The following is a 13,526-nucleotide window of genomic DNA, read 5'->3' as shown; positions in this document are numbered from 1 at the left end:
ATCGAACAGCTACGAAGGATTATCGAACTACTATCTAACTACAATGAGTGGTAGTGAACGGCCTAGCAACAGCTGCGAACGAGGCTATGAACGGCCTAGCAACAGCGAACGAGGCTACCAACAACTCAAGCAGGGCTGCGAACGAGGCTACGAACAAGTCTTTAAAGGCTACATGCAAGGCTACAAACAACTCAAACAGGGCTGCGAACGGGTCAGTAACGGCTGCGAACGGGTCAGGAGAGGCTACGAACGGATTAGAAACGACTGTGAACAAGGCAGCGAACGAATCAAGAACGATTTTCGAATGGGTCAAGAACGAAAGTAAACAACACAAGAACGGCTCAAGAACGGCTCAAGAACGGGTCAGGAACGGCTACGAACGGGTCAGGAACGGCTACGAACGGGTCAGGAACGGCTACGAACGGGTCAGGAACGGCTCAAGAACGGGTCAGGAACGGCTACGAACGGGTCAGGAACGGCTACGAACGGGTCAGGAACGGCTGAAGAACGGGTCAGGAACGGCTACGAACGGGTCAGGAACGGCTACGAACGGGTCAGGAACGGCTCAAGAACGGGTCAGGAACGGCTACGAACGGCTCAAGAACGGGTCAGGAACGGCTACGAACGGCTATTGAAGAACGACAAACGAAAATGAATCATAAAACGAGCGACAAACGGCGATCGAGAAAAACCGACGAAGCGATGAAACAACATAGTTTGGAGAAACGGCAGTTCGTGAACGAACTGCACGCGCCGGCAAGGAAAAATTTTCCCCGAAGACACGTCATGTGCGGGGATACGATGACCTGTGGCAAGCTGACATCGTCGAGATGCGTCCGTACTCTCGTTTCAACAGAGGTTACCACTACATACTCACCGTCATCGATGTGTTGAGCAAGTACGCGTGGGCCATACCACTCAAGAGTAAAGGTGGAAGCGAGACGGCTGACGCTATCGCCGAGATAATTCGAGATAGCAAGAGATGCCCGAGAAACATGCAAACCGATATGGGGAAAGAATTTTAGAACGCCGACGTGCAACGGCTTATACGGAAACATAACATCAATCACTATTCTACATATTCGGTATTGAAGGCATCGGTTGTGGAGCGATTCTATCGCACGCTGAAGAACGACATGTGGAAGATGTTTACGCTGAACGGAACTTACAAGTGGATCGACGCGTTGGCGGAACTCGTATCGGATTACAACGCGCGCAAGCATCGAACGATCGGCATGCGACCCGCCGACGTCACCCCCGCTGATAAACTTTTAAAAACAGTATATAGTAATATAAAGATTGCCGCTCCGGCAAAGTAGGTGACCCGGTACGCGTTAGCAAGTACAAGAAACTTTTTGAGAAGGGTTACACACCAAATTGGACAACCGAAGTATTTAAAATTGTTAAAGTGCAGCGTACTAATCCCGTAACCTATCTACTCGAGGACTATCGCAAATCATCTGTCGCTGGAGCGTTTTACGAGCACGAGTTGCATAGCGCGAATTATCCGGACGTATATCTCGTAGAGAAAGTACTGCGCAGGAGGGGTGACGAGGTTTACGTAAAATGGCTGGGATTTGACAATTCGCACAACTCTTGGATACATAAGGACAATGCAATTTAATTCATACAAATTGTATTTATTAATTACTCAAAATTAAAAAATATATAATGTGTACAACATATAAAAGTATTTGAAATATTACAATATACATGAAATATGTGAAATACAAAATCTTTATTAATACATCCTTTCCGTTCCAATATATGAAATGCATACACATATGTTACATAACATTATATTACATTATATTTTATAAGGGTATCTGGTAATGTCCCCATGGTAATGTGTCGGTCGAATCAGGTATGATATACCGCTTATCGTCGTACGGACTTAGAGCAATTTTTGTCTCGCAGATGGTGTATACTTCATGCAATTTCGACCTAATACATGACTGACTACGTGTCATTTCAATCTCGTCGTTCAGGCACCGCGTATAATCGTCGAATGTTATCGTTCTCGCGACAACGTTACTTTTGACACCTTTAATCTTTTTTGTATCTTTCTTACCATCTACTCGCAAAGCGTACATTTTTGCTCTAAGTCCTACAAATTCAGTCATTATTGCGCCATTATTTTCATCCTTCATTAGACCTGGCACCTTTTTATTCACAAGCGGTATACTGTACGCGTTGTCAATTGGATAATCGCTCGTATCGAATCTAGCGATATCGCGTTTCATATTTTCATACACGTCTTCGCATTTAATATGATATATTAAACTATCTGTATCGGTGTACATTACCCGACATCTGTCACGATAGAGCGGTGACATGTACTCGTGATGAAATTCGTACAGACACACTTTCGATATGTCGAGTATACACATACCAACATAGATTGGTTTGTTAAATTTTACTTCTAGTTTACGTAATTCTACGGCAATTAAATTTTCTGAAAAAACGCTCCTGCTATGGAAATTTGGTTTCGCTATCATCGCCTCTGCACCGTATCGTCCGTCCCACTTTGTCAATAATTTTACATCTACATGATTACGCACATTTTCCATCGTTTTGCCAAATACCGCGTTGTTCATCAATTTGTACAAATTTTTCTCAAAATCATTTTTCGCTTGTGTTCTAAATTTTGTATTTAGTTCAATGTAATCGCGGAGCCATGCGGATTGAGTGAATTGTAATACGCGATGTATTTTTGTAACGCGAAGGCCGTGACGCGTGCACTGCTGCAGGTTGCGGTAGTGTATGACGTAACGCTTCTTATCATATAGCGTTGCGAGAAGCTTATCTTCCCGCTTGCCGGGCGGTTTGTCACGTGTCGGGCAAAACGGTAGGTCAGTGTGCATGTCGTGAAGATGTTGCGGATATTCTAAATCTACTTCGAGGATATAGCCTGTAGGTGAATCGAGTGCTATTGACGAGATGTCAAAATTAGATACATCGTCGACCCATCGAAAATCGGCATAAGGCAGTGGTTGACACATTGCCCATCCATACAAATTATTTACATCTAAATACATAAGGTACGACGATGGTTTCGACGGATCATACGATTGCATGTACTTGTTATTAGCATGCGCGTATCTTCCTGAACATTGACTTAGACCGCCGCGTATACCCCGTTCAATAAACATAACCATATCGATATCGGTAAGCAGTTCGAAATTTACGCGTGTATGTTTTAACATGGCGTCCCATGTATACCCAGGAAGAGTATAATAATACGTAGGGTCGAGTCCGTAACTCGCGATGCAAGTGTCGCGAAAGTTTTCAAATATATCTGCCAACAACAAGACATCAGTTTTTAAGTACAGATCGCTGTATTCACCCAAGGTTTGAATGGAGAACTGCTGCCACACGTTGACGGCGTGTGCGTAGTCGCTCTCGGATACAGTGTCACTGGTTAAAGAACTGTAAAACGATTTGCGTGGTGGTAAACGCGTGTCCTGCAGCCTGTCCACGCAGTCAATGTACTCGTACGGAAAGACACCTTTTCGCGTTAATAATTCAAAATTGTTAGCGGATAATGCGGAAAAATTGGAACGCAAAATTTTTAACTTATCCTTATTCAAAAAAGATGCCAATTTGTCAAGACTAGCATTGAGAAATTTGTATGAATCGGTGAATCGTAATTTCATGCAAGCTTTCCGATCTTTATCCTCGTCGGTACTATTGACAGTCTTCGTAAATGAAATGTATTTTTCTTTTGTTATTGGAAGCACATCTACGCGTCCTTCATACGCGGTAGCTATTTCTTTTATGATAAAATGTGCGTCATAGCCGGATAGATTATGGAAAACTACAGGAATGACATAAGAGTCTTTGTAGTTTAGATTACAGTTTGAGTGCGCGGGACCACTGTATCGCCCGGTCAGATGACAATGATCGCGTACGCGTATATCATCCGGCGCAAACGGTTTCTCGCATATATGACAATGCGTGGCGCTATGAAATTTTTCCCATTCATCTTGCGTTAATTTTGTCATGTGGACATTATCAGACAAAATACCCTTTACGCGATGCGCTAAATTTTTAAGTTCTTCGGCGAATCATGAAACGCAATCGATACTACGGCGAGAATTATACGCGGATAACGAGTTGTCGTACGAACATTGCACGTAATACCCAACGCTAAATACCTCGTGATGTTGGGAGTATAACGCATGTTCCGGCGTCTTCTTCAGCACACACTCCAAGTCGGCGTACACCACGAAGGGAAGTCGCTCCTTTCTGTTGTAGTTGTCGAAGTCGAGCCACTTGTCTTTATCGCTTGGTAATCGGATAGCGCAGTCGTTCATTTCTCGACAGTCCGCAATGTGAGCCTCCAATTTTTCGCTCAAATTAAAGAAGTGCAAGCATCTGTGAAAGAAAAAAAAATTACAATTTTATTTACAATTTTATTTACAATTATTATATAGTTTGCAATAAATATACATACCGATCGCAGATATATTTTTGACCATTGTGTTTGCTCAGTTGCGTGCTGACAAGCCGGGATAGATTTTTTATATACGCGAAATGCCCAACGCTGTCGTCCTCCTCCACATACAGCATATTTACATGTTTTTCTCTCTTCCGATCGGTGAGCTGTATCGGAAGAATAGATAATTCCTTCTTCCTCTCAATGCCGTAGACGTTGATTGAGATGTTATTTGCCAGTTCAAACTTTTTAATTTGGTTTAACGTCATCGGAAACTCAATGTCCTGAAGATTTAACACTGTCGTGTAATGGGGATATGAAAATTCTCGTTCCACATGTCTTTCTGCGGGGTACAGAGCGGCCACCACTGACCATGCAAAACATGCATTTTCCGTTGATCGCACGTTCACCACTGCTCTCTTCATCATAATTTCTCGCGGTAAGTTTAGATAACACCCCGCGCGCATAGGATTGCACTTGTTGACGTTGACCGTAAGATCAAGGATTCGTGACAATGCCCATCCGCTATCACGTTCCTGAAACTCTTCGAGAGACGCCAATGTGGATTCGATGACATGCCGCTCATACCACTCGTATAAATCGGACGTGCGAAAGAGTTCATAATTTCGCGTGTTAATGCTTTTGTTGGAGCGCTTATCACCTGTCACAAACTCACCGTTGAACACGGTATTTACTTTTGCACAGTTGTGTATTTTTATAACATCTTGCACTTGCTCGAGTACTACACTACTAGCGTCTTCCAAAAATTGTCGCGGTTCGATATAGTCTGTGTTAATCACCGCACCTGTCAGTATCCGATTTTCGAACGCGGTATCGATCTCTCGCCAAACGAGTCTTCCCGTGTTATTATCGCCACTGTAATTACCGCCACTGTAATTACCACCACTGGGTATAAACTGTCTCTGCAATCGAGTCTTTGCACCCTCGAGTCGCGCGATTCTAGCAACCAAAGATTGTCTATATCCAATGGAGAGTCGCGGACGCTTGACACGACTGCGTTCTTCGAGCAGTTTGATAAAGTCCTCGCAGCGCAGCGCCCATTCAAAATATTCGCCCAAGGTGGTGATTTGATGGGACCGCTCCAACAGGTCGCGTTCGTTCTGCTCGATGTTTTCCACTATTTCTTTCATTCACTATTATACCACTAACACTTCTAATACAAGAAAGTAACCACTAAACTTTTTTCACCGCTGCATCTATGCGCTTTCAAATCGTACTATGGTTTGACGCGCTCTCATCCTCCTTATATATATTTCACCTAATTCTATCTTCTTTTCTAACATTTGGCGTATCTCAAAAGATAGTTTCCCGAGATATCGGTTTTATGGATAGAGGAGTAAGGACACAAGCTGCCGAACGTTGGCGCCGATACGTTGCATTCTTCCTTAAAAAATATTAAGAAAAATGTTTCGCTCTCGTTTTTATGGGAGATTTTCCGCGAGGGTACAAAGCTGCCGAACGTCAACGCAAATAGGTAGAGGCCTATTAAATCACGTTTAGACATGTTCGTCGCAGCGTCGGCCCTAAAATCTTCATTCCTTTCCTAATGATAAAATGTCTATAAAATGAAAAACATAGTTTTAATGGATTCTAGAACGCTCCGTTGACAAGTTCGAGCAGCCGGACATCGGCGCTTCCGTAATAAAATTATATTAACGAGGGTACAAAATTGTTAATCATCGGCGCTTGTTTTATACCTTTTGGGGGAAAATGTCTAAGAACCCTCATAAAAAAGTCGTAAAGATACCATCTACAAATATTGCACTCAGAAAACTCCCCCTCCTTTGTCGAAACATCCCCCTCCACCCGCGTGACGTCAGCCCCCGCGCCTACGAGATACCCCCACCCCGCGTGACGTCATACCCCTCGTCTCGGAGAACCCCCCGCGCCCCGCACCCCCCTCAGAGGACCAGGGTTAGAACTCTCATAGTATTACTACTTATCTTTTTTTACAGTGAAAAAAAAACCGCGATGGGCAATAGCAGGAAGAGGCCGAAACCGTAGACGCGGACGTGGCCGTGGACGCGGAAATAAGACCATTATAAATTACATAAATATGTGAACGCTATAACTCTTGTACTTACGTTAATAATAAATCATTTTCGGCACTAAGAGCATCTTCACTATTTATGTAATTCTAAAAATAAATCTATTATTAGATTAATAATCCAGATTTCTCTCTGTCTCTCTCTCTGTCTCTCTCTCTCTCTCTCTCTCTCTCTCTCTCTCTCTCTCTCTCTCTCTCTCTCTCTCTCTCCCTCTCCCTCTCCCTCTCCCTCTCCCTCTCCCTCTCCCTCTCCCTCTCCCTCTCCCTCTCCCTCTCCCTCTCCCTCTCCCTCTCCCTCTCCCTCTCCCTCTCCCTCTCCCTCTCCCTCTCTCTCCCTCTCCCTCTCTCTCTCTCTCTCTCTCTCTCTCTCTCTCTCTCTCTCTCTCTCTCTCTCTCTCTCTCTCTCTCTCTAACACACACACACACAACACGCACGCACACACACGCACACACAACACGCACGCACATGCGCACACACACACACACACACACAACTATCTCTTTCTTTCTTAACCTCATTCTCTCTCTTTATATCTATATATTTGATATTTTTTATTGTACACGTACGTGCGTTTATAATTTATTTATGAAATATTTTTTTCAAATTTAAAATTGTTAATATCTTTTTGATAAATATATTTATACATATAAATTAAATACACATATAGAGATATACATATATATATAGATAAATAATCTTCTAAAAAATTTTTTTTTAATCACATTAATTTTTTATGTTTCTTCTTCTTATTATCATCGTTGTCATCTTTACGCTTATTATTTTCTTTTTTATTCTTCTTTTTACATTCTTTCTTCTTATACTCCATTTGTTTTTCAAATTCAATTATTGCATTAATTAATAAATGATCTAGTCCATCTTCTAATACTGAAATTTTTTAATTATAAATTAAATTAGTTTATATGATTATTAATAATAATTTTAAAAATTATATAGTGATATTAAAAATAATAGAAATTATCTATAGATATTACTAATAATAAAAAGATTAAAATAATGATATTAAAATTAATAGAAATAAGAATATAAATTTATAATTGTTTTTAAATTATTTATTTTATATTTTATTGTATTTTTATTAATTTTATATGTAGATATTAATTTAAAAACAATGTTTAAAAAATATTCATATAGATATACAATAGCTAGATTAGCGATATACAATAGCTAGTAAATTATTCACACAGATGTAAAATAGTTAGATTAGTAAATGTTATAATTATTAAAAATTTATTAAAATTTAAATTAATAAATTTAGTAAATTATTCACACAGATCTAAATTAGTTAGATTAGTAATGATAAAATAATTATTAAAAATTTATTAAAATTTAAATAAATAATTTTTTTGTCAAAAATTTATTATTTTTTACTATTTACCATTTTTAAATTCCATAATTTCTTTATCCATTTCGCTTTGTCCAGTTGTTTCTTCGATTGTAATACTTTTCATTTCATCTCCATTATTTTCATTTATTATTGCATTTTCACTTTCATTGGATTTATTTATTTATAAATAATCAAGCTCATCTTGAAGTACTGCAATTTTTTAAACAATAAAGTATGTGTGTACAATTACATTAAATAAAATTATTTTTTATAAATTAACTAATTAATTATTTTTTAATATTTACCATTTTCATATTCGTCGCCTTGGCTAATGCTATTATTTTCATTCATTACATTCTCACATTCTCTAACTATTTCACTCTGTTCAATGCTATTATTTTCATTCATTATATTCTCACATTTATTTGATTTATTTAATAAATTATCCATGATAATTCTTATTTTATTTTTTAATCAGTCTATTTATTTCATTAAATAAATGACATTTAACATGTGAAACCAGCAAATAGTCATTAAATTACTCACGTCAAAAAATATAAACTATATATAGATTATTACATAAGATTTAATTTTTTAACGCTATGTGTATCTATATCTATATATCTATGTTTGTGTGTGTGTGTAGATATAAAATGGATAAATGTGGATAAATACATACATGTATTTAATAATATTTTATATCTCAATGTTTCGGAACATTCTAAACACAATGTTGTATAAATCTTCAAAAAAATATACATATTTCATGTATTTAACAAAATTTTATATTTCAATGTTTTGGAACATTCTAAACAAAATGGTGTAGAAATCTTCAAAAAAATATACATATTTTTTTAAAATTAAAATTTTATAAAAATCCAAATTTTTCATCGATCATCGCAAACATAATAATTTTAAACATTTTGATACCAATTTGGTGAAAATCAGTCCATAAATGCGCGCGCACGTGGGTGGGTGCGTGATTTGGGGTTATAAACTTTAAAAAACCATCATTGTCGCCATTCCCGAAAAAATTTAAAAATTTTGGTACCAATTTCTATAAAATCGGTCAACAAATATATGAGTTGATGGATAGGTGCATGGGTGGGTGGGTTGGTGAGCAAAACTTAAAAAAACCACATAATAGCCATCTTCGAAAAATTTGGAAAATTTTCTTAACAATTTCTATAAAATCAATAAATATATTTTTGAATGCGTGGGTAGATGCGTGAGTGGGTTGATCGTAGTATAAAAATTTAAAAAAAACAGTAGTCAGCCCCAAAAATTTTAAAAAAATTTAATATCAATTTTGATAAAATCGGTCAACAAATATATGAATTGATGGATTGCTGCGTGGGTGAATGAGTGGGGATATAAAACTTAAAAAAAACCACAAAGGTACTTATATGTATATATATAGATTATATAAAAATCTGTCAATGAACATGTGAATACACCAATTTCGAGAAAATCGGTCAAGAAATATATGAATTGATGAATTGCTGCGTGGGTGGATGAGTAGGGATATAAAACTTAAAAAAAACCACAAAGGTACTTTATATATAGATTATATAAAAATCTGTCAATGAATATGTGAATACGTGGATGGGTGCGTGGGTGGGTGAGTGGGTGGGCAAAAGTTAAAAAAAACAACATAGTAGCCATCCCCGAAAAATTTGCGAAATTTTGGTACCAATTCCGTGAAAATCGGTCAATAAATGCGTGAATGCGTGGGTGGGTGTGCGTGGGTGGGTGTAAACTTAAAAAAACCTTTAAAAAACCACAAATTAACGATCCTCGAAAAATTTGCAAAATTGTGGTACCAATTTCGTAAAAATCTGTCAATGAATATGTGAATATACGTGCGTGGGTGCGTGGGTGGGGGTATAAAACTAAAAAAAACACATCGTCGTCATCTACGAAAAATTTGCGAAATTTTGGTACCAATTTCGTGAAAATCGGTCAATAAATGCGTGAATGCGTGGGTGGGTGTGCGTGGGTGGGTAGAAACTAAAAAAAACCACATTAGTAGCAATCCCCGAAAAATTTGCAACACTTTGGTACCAATTTCGAGAAAATCGGTCCATAAATGTGGAAGTAGTTCGCGGTCAGACAGACAGACGGACGGAACTTATATATATAGATAAGTAGTAGGACTATGAGAGTTCTAACCCAGTTCCTCTGAAGGGGTTGCGGGGCGCGGGGGGTTCTCCATGGCGAGGGGTATGACGTCACGCGGGGCGGGGGTATCTCCGAGGCGCGGGTGCTGACGTCACGCGGGGTGGAGGGGATGTTTCGGCAAAGGAGGGGGAGTTTTCTGAGTGCAATATTTGTAGATGGTATCTTTACGACTTTTTTATGAGGGTTCTTAGACATTTTCCCAAAAAGGTATAGAACAAGCGCCGATGATTGACAATTTTGTACCCTCGTTAGTATAATTTTATTACAGAAGCGCCGATGTCCGGCTGCTCGAACTTGTCAACGGAGCGTTCTAGATCCATAAAACTATGTTTTTTTTTCATTTTATGGACAAAATGTCCATTAAATGTCCATAAAATCATTAGGATATTATGGAAAGAAATGAAGATTTTAGGGCCGACACTGCGACGAACATGTCAAACGTTATTTATAGGGGTGCAAATGTAAAAGCGTTGACGTTCAGGAGCTTTGTACCCTCGCGGAAAATCGGTCGTAAACGAGAGCGAAACATTTTTCTTAATATTTTTTAAGGAAGAATGCAACGTATCGGCGCCAACGTTCGGCAGTTTTGTACCCTCGCAGAAAATCGGTCGTAAACGAGAGCGAAACATTTTCCTTAATATTTTTTAAGGAAGAATTGCGATAATTTTGAGAGGGATGGGGGTTGAAACTTATGGAGAGAGTCTGTCTCCGCGACGTTTGTCATAAAGTCTTCAACGTTTGTGCAGTTAAGTACAGTGAAGTTAAAGTGTGTATAAGACATGGATAGAGACATTATTATCGATAGTGATAGTGACGAGGAAGTAATGATAGTCGAAGAAATTAATAATAGAATTATAAATGTGATAAATGAATCTGATGATGAAGAAGTGATAGAGCCTCTTGAAGACTCTGATTATAATAGTGATGATTGTGAAGACTTTGCCGAAACAACTATACAATTTGTGGCAACGGTTGAGATGCTTACTATAAATGCATCGTTGAAAATGTGCGTTTTAAATTTGTTTTATGTACCTTGGGATAATATTAAACTGTGCACTAGCTGCTTTATAAGAAATGTGGAACTATTTCCAAACATTTGTGTTGTACAACAACATTATACGAGAATGCTTAACATAATAGAACAAGAATCGTGCAGCGATTGTCGTGCCCCGCTATGTATGATATTTAGCCGGAACATGTGCCCGGTGTGTACGCGTTGTAAGTATCAGTTTCTTATTTTATTTAAATATATTCTAAAATAAATTAAAAATATAAATTAATAAAAAGTTTTTTTTTGTCTGTCACAGAAGGAGCATTCACGGCGCAGCCCCCACCATCGCCACCGCAGTCACCGCCACATCATCCGCATTCGGCCGCCCCACCATTATCGAACCACTTAAATTTCATATTTTAAATTTTATACTTTTTTTTTATTTTTGAATATATATATTTTTCTTTTCATATTTTATATTTTAAATTTTAAATTCACACACACACACACAAAATTATAAATATTACACATACCTATTTTATGAATAAAAAAAAAATTATTTTAAATATAAAAACACATATTTTACTTTAGAATAATTCCTCTCTTTCCTCCCATTTATATTAAGAATATTATTATAAAAGAATTATTATTATTATTAATATTGGGAAAAAAAAACATTTAAAAAAAAATTCTCTCTCTTGCGAACACCTCGCGCTCTCCATCGCTGCATCATCTCTCGCGTGCGCCTCTCGCTATCTCTGTCTCTCGCGTTCGCCTCTCTCTCTCTCTCTCCTCGCTGCGCCTCGCGTCATCTCTCTCTCTCTCCTCGCTGCGCCTCGCGTCATCTCTCTCTCTCTCTCTCTCTCTCCTCGCGCTACCTCTCTCATGGTCCCTAGCCTCTCGGTCCCTAGTCTCTCGGTCCCTAGCCTCTCGGTCCCTAGCCTCTCGTTCCCTAGCCTCTCGGTCCCTAGCCTCTCGGTCCCTAGCTTCTCGGTCTCTAGCCTGGCGTTTCCCCTTCCCCGCATGACTTCATTCCCCGCAAGGACCATGCAACGAGCTACGTATGAGAGCTGGGGTTTACGGGTGGGAAAGAGTGCGGATTGGAAATGCATGCAAAGAAATTACTCATAATTTAGACTTAAAAACTCTTTATTCTTCTTTTAAATATTTCTTTTCTTACATATTATGGACTAAAAACTAAAGCTGCCAGCTCGCAATCGATGAGCTGATGCTTGTTGAAGGCGTCGCTAGCGCGTATTACATTTGATACTTCTTTAGGATTCATTACATGGACGCGATATTTGAAAATTGCGTAAACTTGATATCGACTGTATTGGTAATTTTAACCAATCGGTCAAAAGTTACATCAATGCATGGATCGAGATCGAACATACGGTGTAACGTCGATTCGATCATCATCATGCATTTGAAGATTCAAGACTTATTAACTTGGCGTCGTTAATCGTACGAACTCGCACTGTTAACGGTCCAACGCTTATAAAACTGTAGGCATCTTTAGAATCGTTTCGAAGCAGATTCTGAATATTGTGACGTTGCTCGTAGAGTCCCTTCCACGCTTCGAGAGATAGTATCAGTTCCTTTCCTCGATGATCTCCTATGGCGATTTCCATGTAACTCGGTGGATCCACTTTGATACCAATTTCGAGGAATTTAAATTCCGTAGCTGTCAATGCGTATCGTCTGCCAAGTATACGAACCGCACGACGCTCCAACGAAATGCTGTAAAAATAAAATTAGTTTGAAAAATAATACAATTTGTAAAAATATAAAGACATAAAAATAGAAAAATAGAAAAAGTTAAACTTACTTGTCGCATTTGTTCTCAAACGATGGAGTGTCATCACGACTCGGTACGTAATTATTCACACGTCTGCCGGAGCCACTGCTTCTTTCAGCGTACTACATATTTCCAGATTTTAAAAGTGAACCTCCAGCACGAACGGTTAACGCTACACTGATCGTATAAAGAAATTAATCGAGTGTTGTACATGACGCTTATTTTTAAATGTAGTGGGGTAAATGTGGTGGGAGATTCTAGAATACTATTGGCGCTATGAAATTTAGGAGAAGGGGAAACGGCGCTCGGATAAAAAGAATTCTTAGAAACGATTAGTGAGGAAAGGATTGGGGAAGGGGAATAAGAGATAAAACACATTAATGTTTAAATATTTTATTTTTCCAAATCTTGCAATTCTTTCTGGCGTTGCGACCACCAGTTAAATATATTGAATACATTTTGTAATGCGCAATTCTTAACATGTTTTCCACATCGCATAGTGTTTTTAACATCTAGATTATTTAGAGACTCGATATCGTCGTAATCAGCATTCAAGGTTTCAATAATGAAACCGTTTCACGCATCATCCAATATATCGGCTAACCATTCTCGCTTTTCAAGTCCTTTTACATATACGAGAATGGATTCTTCTTCTTCTTCATGTGGTCCACCAACGATAGCTGTTGTAATCAAACGCTGAGCCA

The 13,526-nt window shown here is 38.5% G+C and overlaps 1 protein-coding gene across 1 annotated transcript; it reads right to left on the bottom strand.

The window, feature by feature from the left end:
- Positions 1–1,814: 1,814 nt before the first annotated feature.
- On the bottom strand, positions 1,815–2,390 carry LOC145942267 (uncharacterized). The gene has a single exon (XM_083048833.1). The coding sequence runs from the start codon at positions 2,388–2,390 to the stop codon at positions 1,815–1,817; it is 576 nt and encodes a 191-aa protein (XP_082904959.1).
- Between the last annotated feature and the right edge of the window lie 11,136 nt (positions 2,391–13,526).

This window comes from Prenolepis imparis, unplaced genomic scaffold (assembly GCF_030444845.1).
Source record: "Prenolepis imparis isolate NDT839.2.m4 unplaced genomic scaffold, iyPreImpa1.0 SCAF_10, whole genome shotgun sequence".
NCBI lineage: Eukaryota > Metazoa > Arthropoda > Insecta > Hymenoptera > Formicidae > Prenolepis > Prenolepis imparis.
The sequence above is the reverse complement of the archived record's forward strand: the minus strand, read 5'-3'. Positions and strand labels throughout refer to the sequence as shown.